Below are 23,852 nucleotides of genomic sequence, written 5' to 3'. Positions count from 1 at the left end.
ATGGAAGAAGCTTTTTTTGTAAACAAGTTCTTTTCTGAAAACCTAATTCCTAGAAAAAAAAAACTATTTTTTACAAGAAAAGCTCTTTTGGTTTTTATAAAAATGGAGTTTCTTTTCAGAAATTGTTTTTCTATTAAAAAATTTTTTTCTTAGAGCTTTTTTACAAAAATCCTTTTGGTGGCAGAATAAAAGCCTTTTCATAGAAGTGAAAAACAGAAAAATCTTTTTTTTTAAAGAAATAAATTTTTTAATCTTAAGAAATCTTCTATCCCACTGTTTAAGAAGAGACCTTGATATTTTATATCTTGATTTTCTCATTTTTAATGTTACACACTCATACTGTTTTTAGAATTATATTCCAAAAAATTTAATTTTTCTCATAATTTAAACAATAAATGTAAATGTTTAGATTTGTTTACCTGTAAAACACAACTAAATAAACTAATAAACTAAAAGCGTTTTTTAATAGGCAACTCACCATTATTCCTGTACTAACAGCGATACCACGTCCACAATAGGTATTTGGAACAATATCACCAAAACCAACACTTAGAAATGTTATTGCTATCAGCCACATTGCATTCAAAAGATTTGCATGTTCTTCATCATGAAATCTAAACAATTGTGATGTTTTTTTTCCCAAAAAATTTTTTGTTTTTTTTTTTTTTTTTTTTTTTGTTAAAGTATTTTTGATTTTATGCGTACAGGACCAAGATCAGAAAAAAAGTTGATTGTTGGTCGGTTGGTTGATTGTTTAATAGATTTTTTTATTTTGGTTTAGTTGGTTGTTTAGGTTGTATTCATAGATTGATTGATAGATTGGTTGGTTGGTAGGTTGGTTGATTGATTTGTTCGTTTTGGTTGATATTTTTTTTGTAGCAGTAGAGATACAAAACAGAGATACACACACGGTTGGAGTAGTTTTTTTATTTTAATTTTTGTTTTAACGATTTTTGCATTTTTTTTGGTTTATTATTTTTGATTTTTGTTTGTAACATATTTGAGAGCAAAAAAATGAAATAAAAGAAAAAAATAATAAAAAAGTGATAATAAATTAAATTATAATGAAATAGTTATTTTTAAATAAATATGATTTACTACTTTAAAGTTTTATATAGAGTTTTTTTGTAAATATAGAGAAAAAAAAAAAAAACAAAACAATAAAAAGGAGGTAGAGTAGAGAGAGAAATCATAAATACAATCATATTTCTAAAGGCACTACTAATAATATAATAATATTATTGCTACTTAAGTTAAAATAATTCATATAAACTATTTAAATGTATTATAAATCTTGCTAAGGAAAGTAATTTAAATTAAATAGGATTTTTTGTAAATTATATTAGTAATAATTTTCACTATTCATGTCAATTATTTAACAGCTAACACATTAGGTTCTGTGGGTTGGTTGTTTGTTAGTTAGCGGGTTAACTTGTGGCCCATTGTGATATCCTTAAAATTGTATTTTTTTAATGTTGAGAGAATGATTTCTCTCTCCAATTTCGTTGACTGCTTTGTTCATGAGGTCTCTATGAAAACCAGCCAGAGTTTTTAATAAAATCGATAATGTTAACTAGGAACGCATCTCTGAGACAGTCCAGATCATGGAATATTGTTCCATGAGTTAGAGTAGTCTGTGCTCTTGTAAGGACAGTCACATAGAAGATGTTATACCGTTTCCACTTCTTCTTTGTAGCTACAACATGGGTAGACCATACGTTGCTATAATACCAGTTAGAAGCTTAATCGAGATTTTACTAAGACACAAGAAAGTCCCAGTCCTATCCGTTGTCAGAGTGGGTCAAAGCAGTCTCTTCTCACTCAAAGTCCAGTCATCTATCAGGGATGTATGAATATCCCTTTGTGCAAGGGTTAAGTCTAGGGATGAAAAATTTGCATGATCTTAAATTATTATTTGGGTTCAAAAACCTAAAAAATCGAAAATTTGAACTCATGTTCAGTGCAATTGATGACAATATCTTTGAATAATCGAAATTAAGTTCAGAAATTCTAAATAATTAACTTTGAAAATTCAAAATAATTTTCGAAAATTTTGTAAGGTCGAACTTAAAAATAGTTTTCCATACACTGAATAAAGTTACTACCCAGCAGAAAATCAGAAATTTTTGTTAATGACCAGTAGTTATTTCATACATTACTTGGTAATGAACTTTCATTATCACCTACATTATTTTACTGAATAGGTTATTACTTAAAAAGAACAAAACAGCATCGAGTAAGCAGCTGAATGAGAAACATAGAAAACAACTGAATACCTGAATTCAAATCCCGGCTGAGGAATTTTTATACCCTACACCACTTTAGTAGGGGTATATTGGGTTTGTGCTGATGTTTGTAACGCACAAAAATATGGTCATATACCGTTTTCTGAGTCGTTTGTACGTCCGTCCACACTACAGGTGGCAATTTTGAAGATAATTTAATGAAATTTGGTACATGATCTTCTCTTGTGCCAGGGACGAAGCCTATGGTTAACATCGGTCCATTATTTTGTCTAGCCCCCATACAACTGAACTCGCCAAGTGAGCTTCATAATTATGTTTAATATACTCGCTACTTGCAGGAACCAAGTGGCAAACTAGCCTGGTGAACTTTATAATTATAGGGCCTCATTAGACCCTAGCCTCTATAAAAAGCCCCAAAATATGACTTAAATGTACACAATTTTTCTTAACAATAAATGGCTGAGGCAGTGTGCCACTTAAATACTATACTATGAAAACTAAATCACATTTTATTTTTGTAACAGGTGTAGAGTATTATATGATCGGCCTCGCCCGACTATAATTAAATTCACCTCAAAAGTAATTAGTTTAAACGTAATTCTAATATTACTCTCTAGCTTACAAGGTAATGAAAGTTTTTGCTGGGTACTTGACTCGAATAGCACAAACATTCTCATTACTTTTATCGTTTAAACTGGATATTGAAATACACATTTGATTTTATTCATAAAACAATAAGTGAGTCAAATTTAGTACATGAGAAATTCTTATATTTGTTGGTTATGTTACTTATGCATTTGCTAGGGTTGTCAATTATTCATGTTTAAAATTATTCGAATAAAAGCTTACAATATTTTTTTCGAGTAGTCGATTAAATTTTAAAAATTATTCGATTATTCGAACGGATAAAAGTTTTTATTTGAATTGCCAAAAACCTCCAAAATCTTAAGATTTATGTAAGAACGGTTTTGCCAACATTACCATGCGACAAAAATAAATACCTCGGAAGTGATACTATTTTTGTGAAAGGTGGATCCGGTAGAACAGGAGTATGATTTTGAAATTTTACAAAATCTTGAGTTACGGGTAAAAAACCAGCTTTTTGTATCCTTAACCGCTTATAAGTCAGTAACATAGTAGAATCTCAACCGATTTAAAGTTTTTCTGCCGATTTAGAAAGCAAAAGCTGAGGTCTTTTTAATGACATATATAACGTTTAGGTTATTATATGGTCGACCTCGACCGACTATAAATTCTTACTTTTTATGGTATAGGTTATTATATGGTCGGCCACGACCGACTATAACTTACTTGTTTCATTATACCCTACACTACTTTAGTGGTGAGGGTAAATTGGGTTTGTGCTGATGTTTGTAACGCAGAATAATATTAGCACTATACCCACCTTAATGTATACAAATCGGCTCAGAATCATTTTCTTAGTCGATTTAGCTATGTCCGTCCGTCCGTCATGCAAACCTTATAATCAAACTAAAGGCCGCAATTCTGAAGATAATTGAATGAAATTTTGTACATGAACTTCTATTGTCCCAGGGAAGAACACTATTGAAAACGGTTAAAATTGGACCATTATTTCACCAAGCCCCTATACAACTGTACCCCCGAATAGGGCTTGTAAACATTGTAATCAAACTACAGGTCGCAATTTTGGAGATAATTCAATGTAATTTGGCACATGATCTTTTATGGTAGTGTAGACGAAACTTATTGAAAATAGTTAACATCGGTTCATTATTTCACCTAGGTCCCATAGAACTGAAATCGCCAAATAGGCCTTTTAAGTTTATAATTATGTTTAACATACTCGTATCTCGACAAAAAACTGTAAAACCAAGTTCTATACTAGTCTTGATGACCTTGATGAACTTTGTAATAATAGGGCCTCATTTGACCCTAGCCCCTCTAAAAAGCCCCCATCAAAATTTTCCTTAAATATCCACAGTTTTATTAAACAATAAATGGCTTTAGTATATCTGAGGCAAGGTACAATTTAACTTAAATGCTTTATTATGAAAACTAAATCACATTTTATTCGTATGCAGGTGTAGGGTATTATATGATCGGCCTCGCCCGACCATAACTTCTTACTTGTTATTGATGTGTTATTGTTTCAAAAAAATTTATGACATACAACAATACGACATCGATTTTGATTTGGACATACATACATACATATGTGTTGGAATTAATTAATACAAAATATTTAACTTTCTAAAAAAAATAAATTTTGACTCAATTCTAGTTTTGTCTATAGTAACACAGAAACAGTTTTATGCTACTTCTATTTGGGATATTTTTTAACAATGACATTGGCCCCTTATATAAGATTGGAACGAGTGGAACTAATTTATTGGGTTCTAGTTTTAATTGTAATATTTTGTTTTAATACTTTTTTTAATTTTCAAGAAGTTTCTACATTTTATCTTAAATTAAGTTATCTGAACAAAATCATTTCTTATGGTGTTTTCACAGAAAAAAGGTTTGTTTTTTTTATACACCTAAAAATATTATAAAACACTTTTTTTGTTATTTGAAAGGATTAAAAGGAAAATTCTATTCGGATACAGCCAGGTAAGAGGGTTGGGAAAATATTAAGGAAAATATTTTTTAGAAATATTATTGCAATTAAAGTTATATATTTTTATATAACATTTCATATATGTGCAATTGTATTACCCTTGCATAAGAGAAATTAAAAAAAAAATATATAAATTCTTTAAATACTTTGTAAAATGTAGACCATATTAAAATATTTTTAATATAATTTATTATTGAACAAACTTTTATAGTAGTGCACTTAAAATATATGATTGTATTTTGTTTATATTGCAAGCTAAAAAATATTTATTTAAAATTCATAGAAAATTTTATAAGAAAAAACAGTTTTTATAAGAGTTAAATAAAATAGTATATGAAGTGAAGAAAAGTTATATAAAATTACTTAAAAGAAAAAGTAATAAATAAAACGAGCTATTTATAAAATATAGAATAAAATAAATTATATTTCGAAAAAAATATAGTTATAATAAAAAAACGAAAAGAAAGACAGACGTAATATAAATAATAAGTATAGAAATTGTTAATGAAACATTTAAGGAGGAGTTACGGAAAAGTATTTTAAAAATGGGGAATTTTGTTATACAAAACACACACATTGAAACACACACACGCACACTGAAATACAACAGAAAATGGAAATTAAAAAAATATTTATAATAAATAAAATTAAAAAAAAAAATAAAATGAAATGTTTAAAAAATACTTATATTATACTAATTAGTTTGTTTTAGTAAAAATACCTAAATAATTATATAAAAAAATATTAGTTTTAACTAAAAATATGGATTGAACTAAAACTCTTTGTAAAGTTTTTCTTTTTTTATTTGTTACTTTTGCATTTTAAAGAGTTTTTTTCTATTTAAATGAAATAAATTGAAAAAACCAACCGTTTTGAACTCTGTTTTACATATCTTACCACAAAAACCATTTAGTTTTATTCATTATTATGATTATTTAAATATACTGGTTATGACAATGTGGTTTGGTGGTCGTGGTTAGTGGTCATTGGAAGTGGTGTTGGTTGTTGGTGGCGCGCTGGTGTTGGTTATTTCCTAATTAAATAGCTACACGTTATAGTTTATTAAAAAAATATACACACAGACCAAGAAAAAAAAATACAAGAAACGTACTTTACGCTGATTACCCGTGGAATGTTGAGAAAAAAAAGAACATGTGTTACACAAACTTTTGTGGTCGCAGGAAATGAAATACACACATACACAAACAATTTGATAATACAAAAATGTCACAAGAAAAAAAGTGTTGATTTATTTGTCGTCAGTTAGATTATTGTGGTTTTAATCACTCACACATTTACTCTCAGTTATTGTTAAAGTCCATGTGGTCTTTCGGTCAGTTGTTTTAGGTTGTTCGGTCAGTCATTTTTTTTCAGTCAGTATAAATAAACACACATTTCAAAATTATAATGATTTGTTTGCTTGTTATTGTTTTATGGTTATGCTTCGTTTCATTACATTACGTTTGTTGTTGTTGTTCTTGTTAGCTGTTTCCGGCTGCTTCCGTTTGGTGTTTGGTATGATTTTAATAATCTTCTATGTTATCATATAACAGTGTTCAACTTACGCATACATACATATTATGCCTGTTATAGTCCCTAACTGTTTTCCCTCTCTCTCTATATATATCTCTTTTTTAACCCACACTTTGTTGCATTAATAAGGTAAAAACATACACACACACATTAACAAATCAAACGGTTTAATTTAGCACTCTTACATATCCCAGCAAACATTTGAAAGATAAAAGTATTTTGTATTGAAGTCACTTATGGAAGATAGTTGTACTATTCTAAATTTTGTAACGAATGAGTTTTTTTTCTTTTTAAAACAAACGTTTCATTTACTTCTGGATGATAGTGAGAAGTGGCTAGATATTTTACAAAAACCATATATTTTGTTACGAATTTGTATCTTCTTATTGTATATATTTAAGTCACTTCTCGATATCTTGTAGAATATACTTCCACATGTCTAATGGAGGATGTTTTCATGAGTTTGAGTTCTTTTAAATGAAAGCGTTAAAATGCTCCATCAAATTATTATATTAAATAACTTCGATTTTCCAAATGTTTACGTTGAAGTGTCTTTTTAAGGATAGTTGGAAGATTTTATTTATTTTACCAAATTAGGATGAAAACTAAAATAAACCTTTAAACAACATCTAGGTGATAGTTAGAAAACAAAATACATATATCGTTTTCGACTTTATCTTCATTTTAGGTACGTTTAAGTCACTTTTCGATGTCTTATAAAATTTACTTTAATTTATCTTATAGATCACGCCTTCAGATGTAGAAACATAATGAAGATATTTGGGCGATATAAATTAGAATGCTTCTGCGATAAAAAATATCGAAATTCAAACCTTTGAAAGAAAAACTGTTGGGAAACAACACGTCTTTTACACTTCTGGATGATATTTTAAAGAGACTAGATATTTTACAAAAATAAATATTACTTACGAATTATCATCTTGTTATTGTGTGAGTTAAAGTCACGTCTGGGTGTCTTGTAAAAGAAACACAAAACTATTTTAGACTTTTTCAGATGTCACTTCATGAACACTTCTGGGTGATAGTTTGACGAGTCTAAGAGATATTATAAAGATATTGAGACTTAATTTTGATCTTCTAGATGAAAAGTTTTTTAAGTCACTTTTGGCTGATAGTTAGATTATTTAACACTAGAATATTAGAATAATAATACTTTGGCGATTCATGACAAAATCAACATTGTCGCCGTGTCTTTTTGAATTTGTTTCAGACTCTTTAAAATGATAGTTAGAAGATAGATACTTAACAAATATATTTTTAAGTCTCTCCTGGGAAATTTTGAAATAAACTTTTAATCAACTTTCAGATGATAGTTTTAGGTACAGAAATGGAAGAGTTCAATTCTTCATTAGTTATTTATATCTTCTAGAAGTTACTACCATTTGTCTCATAAAGGACGTGATGTCGTGATTGCCATAACGTATGAATGATTCTTCTAGATAAATTCTGCTATAGAATTGTTCACGGGGATAGAATTGTTACTGTTTACCTGTGGATATATGGAAGAATGTGTGAGTTAAGGTGCAGGGAGTGAAGAGAAAAAGAGAGAAAGAGCGCAAACAGTATTATTCGTATAGTCCTGTACTGTTTTCTTTTTGTTTTTGGAATGTTTTTTTTTGGAGTTGTTGTTTATTTTGTTTTTTGATTTTTTTTGAAAAGTAAAATACTTACCACCATACCGCATGTTAAGGTTATACCACGTCCGCAATATGTATTTGGCACTATGTCACCATAGCCAACACATAAAAATGTTATGGCTGTTAGCCACATGGAGTTTAGCAAATTCGCGTGCTCCTCATCATGAAACCTGTATTAGTTATCAAACAGTTTTGTTTTTGTTTTTTGGTTTTTTCATTGTAGGTTTTTGTTTAACGAGTTTGTTTTTGGTTTTTTTTAAGCAAAAATTGAAAAGAAGAGTTTTTTTTATTTATAAAAAATTTAAACATTCACAACACAGTTTTTTTTTGTAAATTTAAAATTTTTGTTTGATGATTTTGTTAAGAGTTTTTTGATTGATTTTGTTTATTTTTGTAGGTTGGATTGATTGTTTAATTGTTTTTTTTTTTGAATAACAGATTTTGATTTTTCGTTTTCGAATTATTGTTGTTTTTGTTTTCGGATTGTAGTTGTTTTACAAGTAGTAGTAGAGGTAGTAGTAGTAGAGTAGTTGGTAGGAGTAGTAGTAGAAATGTTTTTTTATTTTTGGAAAAAAATTGAAAAAAAAAAAACAAAAATAAATACAAATAAATAATATAGACATGATATTGTTGTTTTTGTTTTGTTGCTTTTAATGAATTTTGTTTTAAATTTATATTTAATTTAATTCTACATATTAATTAAAGTTTTTTTTTAATTTTGTTTTTATTTAAAATTTTTACAAATAAATAACAAAATAAATAACCAAAATGAGTTAAAATAAAATAATAATAGAAATTTCTTTTAAATAAATTTATAATAAAATACAGTAAAATTCCAATTATATATTTGTTAAAAATTTTAAATTTTATCTAAACAAAAATATTCATATTTCAAATCAAAAACATTTAAAGTGCAGAATTTTATATTTTTATATAACTAATTTTAAAACAACGACAAAACTCTACTACACTTAACTTGTGCTTTATTTAAATATTTAAATTAACAATTATATGAATATTTTATTTATGTATGTAAATGTTTGTTATATATTATCTACACATACATTCATATTTATATAATATAATATTGAAATCACAATTATATTAAGTAAATATATGTTAAATAATTGAATTGTCATAAAACTATATCTTTTGTATATTTAACAATACATATGCAGTTTTCTGATATAAAGTTGAACTGAACTGCATCCTAGTATTGGGCGGAAACGTTGCAAATTTTCTTTATATGTTTTTGATCTTTAAAATATTTACATAAAATTTCTCACTCTCTCTCCCTCTCTCTCTTTAGATTTTGCAGTTCGAACACAGTCAAGAGATTGGTCTACGATCGTTCTTTAGTAATGTCTGATCTCTAAAACTACGGCTGATTTATTCTGTTAGGTGTAAAAAACCCCATTCTATTGCATTTTATGGATCCAAATTTTGGCACCTGATATATATGTAAAATTTAAATGAAAAAGTGCTATGTCCTCTAGTCCTTGATCGCCTATCTATCAAATGTTCACATCGGTGTCGAGAGTTGTTTGTGTTAAAGATCCTTGCTTTAAATGCAAAAATATAAAAATTTTTAATTTAATTTGAAATTTAATTCATATTGGACCACTCTCTGTACAAATTTATAAATTTCATATGGAAGATGACAATTAAAATTTTTAAATTTGATTCATTTATGGGCGTGGCATCTCGCCTTTTATTCTTTGTTCGTGTTTTCCAAATTTTCACAATAATGTCAGAGTTTCATAAGAAATTTGTAGTTTCTCAAATAAACGAATATTAAAATTTGATTCATATGGGAGATGCCAAGCCTCCCCAAAATTCTCACATTGATATCACAATAGTTTCATAGATAAACGAAATTTCGTAGATAAATGAAATTTCGCCACGCCCTTTATTCTTTCTTCTTCAATCTAATTTCCAAATGTTCAAATCAATATCAAACTTGTTCGTGCTAAATTTAAAGGTTCTAGCTTTAATAGTTTCTCAATTAAACGAATTTGTGTATTTTAAACATATGGGAGGTGCCACGCCCTCTAATATCAGAATGTTCACATTGATGTCAGACTTGTTTGTGTAAAATTTGAAGACTCTAGCTCTAATAGTTTCCCAGATAAACGGATTTTTGACTCTAAATTATATGGAAGGTGCCGCCCTCTATTCTTTGTTTGTCAATATATTACTTAAACGAAAATACGAATGGAATCCTTATATGGAGGATTCCAGGACATAATTAAAGTCCACTAAATTTTTAAATGACTATGATTCTAGCTCTAGAGTTGACAAGACCTCTTCTACGCCAATATTTTTACATGGATATCAAAGTTTTTCTTGGGAAATTTTTGTATTTAATTTTTGTTATAAATTTTTTTTGTATGAGAGGTGCCGTTATAGCTTAGCCACTAGTTCTGACTCCGTTGGACGTGCCACGCCCACCACAGCTTTCAATAATTTGAGGTCGTTTTGTATATGTTTTATATGTGGGCGTGGTATCTAGCTGGTATCCTGATATACAGCAAGACACAGAGAGGTAAATTGGTCCAGCAATTTGGAAGTACAAACCAATATAGAAAAAAACATTTTTAGTATATAAAGATATTTCCAAATTATCGGGTCACTTGGCAATGAAACAGAAAAGCTGAATTATAAAAATGGAAAAGTATCCACTAGAAATAAATCAGTGATGGGTTGGCTCAAAGAGAACAGAATGAGATATTTCCACATATTAAATAAGCCCCATCTAAGTTTAATAATACGTTTCTTTAGTGGATTAACGAACGGATTTAGACGAATGTATAGCAAGCGAAGAAGATAGTGAAACGCTGAAACAACTTTTCTGGCCCTGCAAAACTTTAGTCGAACTTAGGAAAGAGCATTTTTTCTAAGTAGTAAGTATTAATCAAACGATCGTATAACTATGATATAAATAGAGATTTCCATTTCATTTACAGTTAAATGTTTTTAAATTCAAAATTTTATTGGAATTTTACTGTTTCTCTCCTTTACTAATAAAATATACAAAATGTTTCAAAAATAAAAATTTAAAAAAAATTATTGTTAAATTTAAAATAAAAAAAAACTGTTACAAAAACAAAATAAATTGAACAATGATGAGTTTTTTTTATAATACTTATTTATTTTTGTTAAATTTATTTTAATTCTTTTCAAATGACCTACTAAAGGTGGCGTGATATTTAAATTTTACAGTTTCCTTTTTGGGTTTAAAATATTTACAAGTATTATTTTAGTTTTTTTTTTTTATTTTAAAGCATAATATATTTAATAATAACATTTGAAGGTGATAAAACAAAAACTAAAATAATTGTTTTACAAATTTTTGTTTGATATTTTGAAAAACTAAAGCTTTTGCTAATTGTTTTTATTAAATGTTTTGCTAATTTGTTGAATTGTTTTAGGATTTTGTTGAAATTTTTGTTGGCTATTTTTTTAGTTAACTATTATTCTGTTTTTTTTTTTAATTAGTATTTTAATTTATATACAGTTTTATATGAATTAAATTTACATGCTGGTTGATGATGATTTTGAAAAATAAAAATGTAAAAATGTTTTTTGAAAATGATGGAAAAAAGCCAATACTTTAATACATTGAGATATTTGTTAAAAAAAAAAACTAAAAATTTACATTAAAAGTAAAATATATATTTTTCATAGAATTTCTTTTTAAATATTTATAGCTTTAACAAATGAAAATAAAAACTTTCTTAATATGTACAAAAAATTAATAAATTAAAAAAAGTTTTGTTTAAGATTGAATAAAAAAATTATTATTTTTTAAACAATTCATATTAGAAATATTTCAAATTTGTTAGAATTTTATTTATTTTTCAAATTATTTTAATATTAAAACTGTAAGTAGTTTCGAATCAGTTGAAAAAGCTTCACTTTCACTCTAGCTTTAAAGCAGGTCGTCCGAAGTTTAAAAATTTGTATATATACTTCGCTATATAATGAAGGCCAATATAGAATTAGGGCAATATTGCCTGTAGGTCATGTTCAATTATGTGTAACTGAGATGTAACCAATTGTAATGGACTGTAACAGAAAATTGTTCTATCTATCTATCTATCTATCTATCTATCTATCTATCTATCTATCTATCTATCTATCTATCTATCTATCTATCTATCTATCTATCTATCTATCTATCTATCTATCTATCTATCTATCTATCTATCTATCTATCTATCTATCTATCTATCTATCTATCTATCTATCTATCTATCTATCTATCTATCTATCTATCTATCTATCTATCTATCTATCTATCGGGATAGGAACAAATAACTTTTACCATGAAAATGAGCGCTCAACAGACCCTTTATACGTAGTTTGGGTGCATTTCATAGGATTCGATATATAGCAGACACTCTTTCCAACCTAATTTTAAAGTTATTTTCCCCAATATGAATTGCATTTAAAATTAAAGAAATTAAAAGACATTTAATTAAAATACAACTAATACAAAACAAATTAAATTAAAAATACTAATACTTTATAGTTAGATTTTCTAACATGATTAATATAGACATAAAATTTTTTTATAAATATTGGTTTAATTTATTTTGTTTAGTTTTCTTTTGTTTAATATTTTTATTGTTATTATTATTGTTATTTAGGACTATTTCAATTCACACAAAACAAAACTGTATAAATGAATGATACAAGAAAATGTCATTTAAAATTTTAAATAAAATTATAAAAAAACTGATAATATTTTATAAGTGTTTTGTCTGCATGTATGACTTTCAAATGAAATACATAATAGACATTAATAAATGCAAAATATGTGTATAGAAAATTAAACAATAAAATAGTTTAGAAATAATTTGTAAGAAAAAACGAATAAAAAAGTAGAATGTTAGATAAGGTTGTCATAAATGATAAAATTAAACTCAAAATTAGTTTAAAAGGAAAATAGTTTTAAATAAGACACAATTAGATTTGAAAGTTTGTTTAAATGTAGAAGGCATTTTATTTGAAAAATTATTTTAAGCTTAAATATTTTAAATCTCAACTTTGCTTTTACTTAAGAACCGCTTAAACGGAGGAGAAAATACGTTTTAAAATTATACAAGCTTGTTACCAAATTGACACCAAAGTGTTTTTAATTATTTATAAACAATCATTGTCAAAGTATGTACTGATAGTTATCAAATCTATATTCAACGTTGTCAAATCATAAACGCCAATTTACTGTACGAGCGAAAATTTTTAGTTTTTTATAATAATTATTTTAATAAAATTATTCTTTTTGGAGTGAAAACAGTTTGTTACCAAAAGGACAACGCTATGTTGCCAAGTATGTTGTGTTGTCAAAATCATATTAAATAAATGACGCAAAGAGTAACCGAAATGAAAAACAATGCGTTGTTAAAATAAAAACGATGCGTTGTCAAATTGATGAGCGTTATTTTAATTTTATTGACAACGAATTAGTATCAGTACTTGTCTGTCGTTTTTTCCCTCAGTGTAGAAGTATCCTAAGGGTGAATAACAGAGTTCTCCCTGAAAGACGTGGAGGAATTTCTTTCTCATTGGCAGACTATTGTAGAGTTTATAAACATGTATTTTTATTTCTGAACATTGAAAACGAGCGCACAAAATACCCGGTAAACTTTTTTTAAAGCATTTTAAGCTTTCATTTTAAAACGAAAGTGATTTTATTTGTTTAGAGCTCTTAAGCAATTTAAAGCTTTTTATGTAAATTAAAGCGTCTGAAGTGCTTTTGTAACTATTATGAAACTCTTAAAACTTGTTGCGTCATAAATAAAATTTGCTTGTTAAAGATTTTAATTTGCTAGCAAGACTTAACTTTTAAAGAAATAAAAGCTTGAAAGATTTTTGATTTTCAGAAAAATAGCCTAAAGTTCTTTTAATCAGTAAGTTAACCTTAAAATTTAAATTTTTAAAAAGCTCTTGCTTTATAATTAAAGTTTTTTTACTTCTAAAGCTTTTAAATTAATTAAAGCTTTAAGTCTTTAGTATTATTACAAATTGTGTATGTTACAATGAATCTTTACTTGAGAATTAATATCTAAAATCTGACAATTAATATTTAATATCTAAAATCTTAAAGCTTTCAAACTATAAAAAACTCCCTTTTTAATTAAAATTTGTATCTTTTCAATGGCCGGAATTGCAAAAAATGGTAATTAATTAAAAGCTTTAAATTCTTTAAGAATTTAAGAATTTTAGTATATTTTATAAATTAATTTATAAGATTTTATATTATGAAAGCTTTTAAATGAAAAATGTTAAAGCTTTAAGCCTTTTTAACAGATAAACCTGAAGACATTTTGAAGAAATATAAAAAAAGTCTAAAGTTTATTTTGTATGGCAGAATTGCTTTAATGTATTTTGTAGTTAATAAAAGTTATTACTTATCTTAACAAAAACAAACTGCAAAGACTTTTCATTTTACAAAATCGAATTGACATAATAAAAAGCTTTTGAAACACTTTGTAATGAAATGAACTTTTGCCAGTTTGCCACTTGGCTATGCAACTTAATAAGTTTTAAAGACTTTTTAGTATATAATAAGCGACTTGAAACTATTTCTCAAAAAATGCCCTTACATAAATAAAAAAAAAAAAATAACATAAATTAAAGTAGTTATCAAATAGTTTTGAGATTAAGAAAATTTACTTGTGTAAAAAAAAAATAACTTTATAGGAATAAAATTATCAGTTATTTGGAGCACGTGTTTTTGGCTAAACTCCATAAAAAATGTATTTAGTTTTCTCTTTTTGTAAACATGTAAATTGGCCTCCTCTCTAGCACACAGATTAAAATGTAAATATACATATTTATTTGGAAAATTGTTTTATATAAAACACATATAGACGAAGATACATATAAAAAAAATAAATAAAATATTAAAAAAAAATGAAGACATAAAATTATACAATATTTATTTAGACAATAAAAAAATGGAAATACACAACTATTGGTAAAAATATTCATACACACATTTAATAAAAATCATACCAGAGTAACACTTTTTATTTTTTCAGTTTTCTTTAAGACTTTTATAGTATATTTGTTGTACGTTTCTTTTTTTAGGTTTTTTTTTCTCAGTATTTTAGGTTGGTGGTTGGAACTACTGTGATAGTACTTCTTTCTTTGAGACTTTCTGGGTTCTTAGGTTTATTGTAGCATTTTAAATATGGTTTATTTATTCAGAAGAAAAAAAATATAATAAAAAATGGTCTAATATTCCACTTTGTTTCATTTTTGTTTATCTAAAACGTTACAGGCTTTTAGTTCAATCCATAAAACATAAAAGTTTTGAAACAAAAAAAAAAAAAAAAAAAGTTCAAATAAAAACGGTGTCACTTTTAGTAAAAACCTTATTTAAAAATTAAAAATTTTAATAAATAAATAAATTCGTTTAAAAACCAAATTATATAATAAAACTAAAATTATGACAAAAACTTATTTTAAAATAATAATATTAATAAATGAAATCTTAAAAATGTAAATATAATTTTAAAAACTTAAAAATATGTTTTAAAACACTTTTTATTTAACAAAAGTTAAAATTGCTTTAAAATCAACAAAAATAAAAGAAAATACTTGTTTACAAATACATATAAAAAGTTATACAAGTTTATCAGAGTAAAAGTTAGAAAAGGAGTAAAAAAAGAGCTTAAACAGGAAATAGAAAACAATATGTAGTTGTTGTCTTTTTTTTTTCTTTTTTGTAGTTAACGACAACAGTATTAGTAATACTTATAGTGGTAGTAGTAAAAGTGAAAATATGCATAAGAGCAAAAAAGAGCAACGTAGCAGCAATAGGTTTTTTTTTTCTTTTAAATATAGTGATTTATTTTTTATTTAAATAAGTTTTTGCGTTTTTTACTTACAACAATTTCAACAGTTTTTTTATTATACAATATTGTTATTACTTATAGTTTTTTTATATATTTATGTTTTACTCAAGCTTACTTTTATACAAATTATATAATATTTTGCTTTTCTTTGTTAGTATGTAAAAATACCCTACACCCACGCTAAAGGTTTACAAGATAATACAGGGATTTCTTAAAAGTCTATGAAACCTTGGAACATATTAGAGTAAGTTTATCTTTATTATCTTTTATCTTTATCTTTATGCTCCAAACTGAAACAATTTCTTGTATAAAATTTTACTCTTGAATAGAGCAAGTTTTACTATAAAACTCTACACTAGACTTCATAAGCACTTTGCTCTTAATTACAGTAAGGTTATCTGTTAAAATTTTCTCCAGAATATAGCAAGTTTCTCAACAAAACTTTGATCTAGACTAGAGCAAGTTTTTCTATAAAACTTTATTCTACACTATTGCAAGCTTTACTATAAACTTTCTTTTAGACTAAAGCAATTTTTTTTTCGAAAACTTTGCTCTAAACTGCAGCAAGCAGTTTAATAAAACGTAGCAAGTTTGCTTTAAACTACAGCAAGTTTTTCTATAAAACTTTGATCTAGACTAGAGCAAGCTTTTCTGTCAAACTTTGCTCTAGATTAAAGCAAGCTTTTTATAAAACATTGTTCTAGACTAGAACCAGATTTTTTAGACCAAAACAGGTTTTCTTAAAAAATTTTGCTTTAGATTAGATCAAGTTTTTTATAAAGTTTTGCTCTAGACTAGAGCAAGCTTTTATATAAAAGCTTTGTTCTAGAGTAAAGAAAGTATTTCTATAAAAGCTTTGATCTAAACTAGAGCTAGTTTTTCTAAAAAAAACTTTGTTCTAGACTAAAGCAAGTTTTTCTATAAAAGCTTTGCTCTAGACTAGAGCAAGTTTTGTCTAGAGTAGAGCAAGTTCTCCTTTGAAAGCTTTGCTCTAGACTAGAGCTAATTTTTCCATATAACTAACGCAAGTTTATCTATAAAAGCTTTGCTATAGACTTAAGCAAGGTTTTTTATAAAAGCTTGCAATGGACTAGAACAAGTTTTTCCATAAAAGCTTCTTCTATACTAGAGCAAGTTTTTCTCTAGACTAAAGCTAGTTTTTATATAGAGATATCTTTTATATAAAACTCTAGAATAGAATAGACTAAAATAGTGTGTTTTTGCTGTAGTCCATTGAAAGCTTTTCTATTAAATTTTGCTGTAACTTACAGAAAGCACTTCTTTAAAATTTTGCTGCACTCTATAGTAGATCAAACTTTTACTTTTCTTTTCTTTAAAACTTTTTTCAAGTCTGTAGAAAGCTCTTCAATAAAACTTTAAATTGTCTGAAGCGAATTTTTCTGTTTTTATATATAATTTTGCTTTTGTTGTAGTTGTAGTTTAGATCAAGCTTGCTTTTCTTGAAAACTTTGCTGTAGTTTAGATCAAACTTTTCTTTAAAACTTTGTTACACCCTAGATCAAGTTTTTCTTTAAAACTTTACTCAAGTATGAAGTAAGTTTTTCTACAAAACTTAAGGCAACTTTTACTAGATTAATAATTTCTTTAAAATTTTGCTGTAGGGTATAAAAAAAGTTACGCATTCAGTTTGTAACAAAATATTAAGATTATAGTTTAGGTAAAAAACGTAATTTGTTTCGTTTCGTATTAAGAAATTAATAGTCTAAGGTGATTCATTCATTCCTTTACTCCTCAATTTTTTATATATTTGTTCATTTAGAGCTAGACAAATAAAAGGACATGGTTCATTTATTTTTTGAAAACTTTTGATGTTCCAATGGCAGACAGAGTTTGGAAATAGTAATAAACATTGTTGTAGAGATTTAGTTTAAGATTATAAAATATATTTTTTGTGGCATTAGAAAAATCAAAAAGGTGACTCAAGACTTTAACCATTATTAAGGTGTAGGGTAAAGCAAAATATTATATATATAAAATAATAAACATTTTTTATATATAAAAATATAAAATACATATACAAAAAAACGTTATGGTAGTTATATGTGTAAGAGTTTGTGGTAATACAATATGTACATGTGTGTGTGTGAGTAAGTATGTAAAAAACGTGTGTGTTTTATATGCTTATGTGTTAATATGAGTGCAAAAAGTTTACTATTATTTTTTATTTATGTTTGGTTTTTTATAGTTATATTAAAGTATATTTTTGTTTATAAATATTTATATAATCAATAGAAAAGGAAAAAAAACAATATTTTTATTTAAATATTTAAATAAAATGTTTGTTTAAGTAAAAAAAAACTAGAAAAAAGAGCAGTTTTATTAAGAAAAAAAAATATAAAGAAATAAAAGACAGTTTTAAGAAAAAACAAACCTGTATTAAAGGATTTATTTTATATAAAAAATAAAGTAAGAATAAGAATAAAAACGAGAAGTTAAGGTAAGTTCAAAGTTGTAAATAATATAATATGTATAATATTATAGATAAAATATTATTATAGAAAAAGTAAATGTATATGAAAAATTGTGTTTAAAAATAAAAATTCATAAATAAAAATAAAAACAGCAGAAAAGTAAGAAAATTTAACTGCAAAGGAAGTGAAAATTTAAGAAAGTTACAATTTTATTTTTTATAAAAATTTTGCAAAAGAAAGTATTAGAATCAAATTTGCTTAAGAAAAGAGAAATTAAGGTGTTTAAAAATAGAAAAAATTTAAAATTTTTGAAATATTTTTTTTTTGCAATTTTGTACATAAATTAAAAAAAAAAACGTATGTAAAATTTTTAAATCATAAAGTCTAGAAAAAAGTGTTGTTGTATCTTGAAAAAGTTTATTTTTGGTAGCAGTGTTTTCATTCCTGGAAATTTGTGAAGTAAAAAAAATATATACTTAAACAATTAACTTAAATCTAATTTAAATCTTACATAATGATTTATGTTGATTAACTATGTTTAAAGGATTAATGTTCTTAATTATGTTATGTTTGAGGCTAGTGTGTAGGTATTTAAATTTGAAATTTTTTTTGTAATTTATATATTTTTACATAAGATTACTTCAATACAGCATAAATTAGTTTTAAAAAATCCATTATAATAAACTTTGTTTTAGGTTGTAGCAAGCTTTATATTCTACTCTAGATATGTTTTGATTGAAAACTATACTTAAGTCTAAAAAAAGTTGAAAAGCTTAGCTCTCATCTAGAAAAGCCAGTTTTGCTATAGTTAACAGAAAGTATTTTTATAAAGGTTTTCCATAAAGCTTTGTTATACTCCAGATATAGTTTTTCTTTAAAACTGCACTCTAGTCTAGAGAAATCCTTTGTCTCGATTAGGAAAATAAGAAAGAATTCTACATAACTTAGCACTCGAACAGGGAAAGATTTTCTAAAACTTTACTCTAGATTAAAACAAGTTTTTGTTGAACTTTGCTTCCGGTTAGAGCGAGTTTTTCTAGAACTTTGCTTTCGATTAGGGTATTCTTTATGAAATATTTGCTTCAGATTTTACAAAGTTTTTCTATCAAACATTGCTCTAGTAGTTTAGAAAAACCCGATTTTTCGACTTTTTTCATTTAATTAAAAGTCGACTTTTAAACTTTTCGACTATAAGTATTTTATAAATAGTCGACTTTTTTCAACTTTTTTCGACTTTTAAATTTTTGTCGACTTTTTCCGACTTTTCGAGTTTTTTTTCAAAATTTTTCGACTTTTAGAGTTTTTGACTTTTTTTCCACTTTTTTTAAATTTTCGACTATTTTTGACTTGTTTCTACAATTTTCGAGTTTTCGATTTTTTCCGACTTTTCAACTTTTTTCGACAGACTTTTTTCGACTTTTATTAACAAAGTCGACTTTTTGACTTTTTTCACAAACGATAGTCGAGTTATCGACTTTTTTTGGAACAAAATAGTCGACTTCGACTTTTTTTTCGACAAAAAGTCGATTGTTCGATTATTCAAAAGTCGATTTACAGCACCATATACTGTAGTTCAGAAAAAGCTTTTTTATACAAATTTTTTGTAGTTGAGAGCAAACTTTTCTTTAAAATCAAGTTTTTTTTGTACTGTATTGATTGAACCAAGAAAAAACTTTTCTGTCGAATAGAGGAAATTTTTTCTATAAAACTGTGCTTTCGACAATAGGAAGCTTTACTATGAAACATGGATGTAGTTAAGTTGAAGTTTTTCTTTAAAACTAAACTTTTGTCTAAACCAAATTCTTCTAAGTATTAAACTTTTGCTTTCGAACAACGGAAGTTTTTTCTATAAAACTGTGCTTTCGATAATAGTAAGTTTTTCTATAAAACGTTGATGTACTTTAGATCAAGTTTTTCTTTAAAACTTAACTTTGCTCTCGAACAAAGGAAGTTTTTCTCTAAAATTGTGCTTTCGTGAAGAGCAGGTGTTAATAGAAAACTTTGTTTTTGAATAGAGTTGTTTTTTTTTAAGAAAAATTAGCGTTTGACTTAACCAAGCTTTTCTATAAAACTATTCTTTAAAAATTTTAAGTAAAAATTTTTATAAAAGTTTGCTGTAGTTAAGGTTTAGTTTTCTTTAAAACTTTACTTTAGTTTGAGAAAAATTCATCTATAATGTTTTAATCTCGACGACGTTTTTCTATTAAATTTTGGTCTCGTCTAGAACAAGTTTTTCTAAAACATTGCTCTCAACTAGTTTTTCAATAAGTAAGCTTTTTAGTTCGATTATAAGTTTTTCATTAAAGGAGAGGCAAACAGAAGGTTATAGCTAAATTAATGTATATATATTACAAAAATTTGGAAATAATTTGGTTTATAGTTCGGTGAAAAATTAGATATTTATAAATTTTATTTAGTGACATGTGTTAAGCTAGTTTTATTTACAGCAATGACCTTTTTGATTTATATTCCTTTTTTTCCAAAACAATATAACTTCCTTAACCTAAGACCATACTGAATGTACATTCAATTTAAATTATAACCTTTTAATTTGACATCCCTAGCAAAATACATACATTAAACTTTGACATCATAATAGTAAACACCTAAACGTATGTGGAATACGTTTAAATTTAAACATAAAGTATACGCTCCGTACACAATTGCTACGTCGTTAAATGTCATTCATGTGTGTCACCCAATTTGAGAATTTGTATTTGAATCAATGACAAATTTCTACAATAAACTGTTAAGACCTGCTTTAGAAGTCTGTAGAAAACAAAAAAGAAAACATTTAACAAACATACATATATTCATCAATATAAATTACCACATAAAAACTACATTTTTTTCTACATACTTTTGGTTTTTATAGCTTTTTAAATAGTTAATTTCGGTTAATTTGTAATAAAAGTAACTTCAAGAAAACTGGGGAACAAATTAAGTAATACACGAAATATATCCCAAAAACAAAAAAACCTTTTCCGGTGAGATATTTAAATTATAAGAATTATATTGTGGTCTTTACTTTCTAAACATTAGCGTTTCTAAAAACAATTGCTTACTTTGTAGGTGACATGAAAAGGAATATATTAATTTATAGAATTGAACAAAGAAACCACAAATAAAAACATTTTATTAACGACCTATAGTGTTAAAGGTCTTTAATGCAGTTGGCATGTGTTAAGCAAATGCTCGTAAATAGCTAATTTCTTTTTATTTTGTTTTATACATTTGTTTAACTTAAATTAGTTATAAAAATTATTTACGTGTATAATATTAAATACACCTCTGTCAACGCCTTCCCCTTTTTGCAGTTGTAAGTTTAATTTAGGAAATTGATGTTTGCAATTAAATAAAGTCACACTTTTTCTTTGTGTGTGCGTGCGTGTGTGTGTTTATAGAATTTTATTAGTGAATTTCTTCTATGCATTAGTTATAATGTACTTTGTTATTGTTGTAGGTTGTAATCAATGTAATCATTATTATGCCACATTAGCTCGTATTATGTAGAAAATTTTTGCTCATTAAAATATTTAATATTGCCTTAAGGAAATTATGTTTCGTAAAATTAGCCTTGCAGCTGTTTAACTGTGGTTTTGATTAGTGATTAGTATTATACTAGTTGTAATAAATTTTCTTAAATTAAAACTTAAGGCATTTAATGTCCCAAGAACCATTATTTTAAAATTTCTAAATATTTGTAATTTTAAGTTTATATAGAAATATTTTAAAAAAAATTGGTATTATTTTCAGCGAAAAGGAAAGGTAGACTGACTCATCCAATTCCCAGCCTACAGTCTATAGCCTAGCCTAGCCTAGTCTATAGTCTAGTCTATAGTCTAGTCTATAGTCTAGTCTATAGTCTAGTCTATAGTCTAGTCTATAGTGTAGTCTATAGTCTAGTCTATAGTCTAGTCTATAGTCTAGTCTATAGTCTAGTCTATAGACTAGACTATAGACTAGACTATAGACTAGACTATAGACTAGACTATAGACTAGACTATAGACTAGGCTATATACTAGACTAGACTATAGATTAGACTTTGAGGAATTTTAATAATTTCTATTTAAAAAAAATTAAACAATTACAATTATTCTGAGAGAACATATCAGGTTACCCTCGTTATTGCGGCCATAGACACTTGACTAAATAACAATAAAAATCCACATAATTCAAAAAATTCTGGAGATACAAAATAAGATGTATCTTTTCGCTAAAACATTTCTAAAGCCGGAATATATTACAGAAAAAAAAAAACTACAAACAAAATGTGAAAAAACAACAAAAAGGAAATAACAAATTATCTTTTAGTCATATTAACAAAAACTGACAACAGCTGTCATAATTGTTATGAAAATGTAACAAACCAAAGCGACAAAAAAGAGAAAGAGAAATACGCAATATTTAGTATAAAAATCATTATAGTTAAACAAACAAACTGATAAATAAATAATATTCAAACACACACAAATACATTTAATATTAATACCATTATATTGGCAGCCAGAGAGAAAGCCTAAAGAAAAACTAACAAAAAATTTAATCTCTGGAGTCTTTACATCATATTTCTTTTTATTAAGACTATTTTGTATTGAGACCTATTGCCTTTATAACTAACTGTCTGTCTGTCTGTCTATATCCGTCTCATAGTCTGCTTATGTATTTGTTATTAGAAGGACTATTAAAAACTACATACACACATATATTATTCTGTGTGTTTTATCAATATATATAGTCAAATTAACAGAACTCGTTGTTGTTGCTTTTTATTGTTTTTGAATTTGTTAGTCTTATATTATAATAAATTTAAAACATTTATTATAATTATAATAAATTTTAAAAATTTTTTAAAATTTACAGTTGGCTTAATATTAATATCGAGTAGAAACAGTTTTCATTTAAGTAGTTTGAAAGTAGGATGTACCTATATGATGGCTGCCATGTCCCTTTTAGTAAATTGCCAATTGTTCATATTTATTTCAATATTTTCAGTTCAAATTTGGATAAGGAGTGAGATCGAAAAATTCTTAACATACATATATATTTATAAAAAAGAAACCACTAAACTTACAGCTTTATTTTTTTTATTTGATTCAAATTATTATTACAATTTACAAAAAAAAATATTTTTATAGTTTTAATCACTAGTGATGAAATTTTGAACCCTTTTCGGAAACCCTTCCATTAACGTTTTTATAGTGCTTTCTGTCACTTTGCTCGAACATGTAGTCCATCTCCGTTTAAAATCTACCACACTTTTGGACACCTTTTTTGTACTCTTCAATTCTCTTTTAACAAGAGCCCAATATCTCTCCACTGGCCATAGCTCCCGGCAGTTTGGAGGATTTGCCTCTCTTGGTACAAATACCACATTATTGTTCTTGTACCATTCAAGGGCTTGTTCACCATAGTGACAGGATGCCAAGTCAGGCCAAAAATAAGTGGACACATTATGAAGTCTTATGAATGGAAGCAGCCTTTTTTGTAAACATTCCTTGATGTAAATTTCGGT

General features: G+C 26.2%; 1 protein-coding gene across 1 annotated transcript in view; it reads right to left on the bottom strand.

The window, feature by feature from the left end:
• Positions 1-23,852, bottom strand: part of LOC111679453 (small conductance calcium-activated potassium channel protein) — a 319,785-nt gene that overhangs the window by 24,135 nt on the left and 271,798 nt on the right. The window contains 1 exon segment of the mRNA XM_046947022.1: positions 479-614. Coding sequence (XP_046802978.1) covers positions 479-614 — 136 coding nt within the window.

This window comes from Lucilia cuprina, chromosome 3 (genome assembly GCF_022045245.1).
Source record: "Lucilia cuprina isolate Lc7/37 chromosome 3, ASM2204524v1, whole genome shotgun sequence".
In the NCBI taxonomy this organism is placed as follows: domain Eukaryota; kingdom Metazoa; phylum Arthropoda; class Insecta; order Diptera; family Calliphoridae; genus Lucilia; species Lucilia cuprina.
This window is presented reverse-complemented; position numbering and strand designations above follow the sequence as displayed.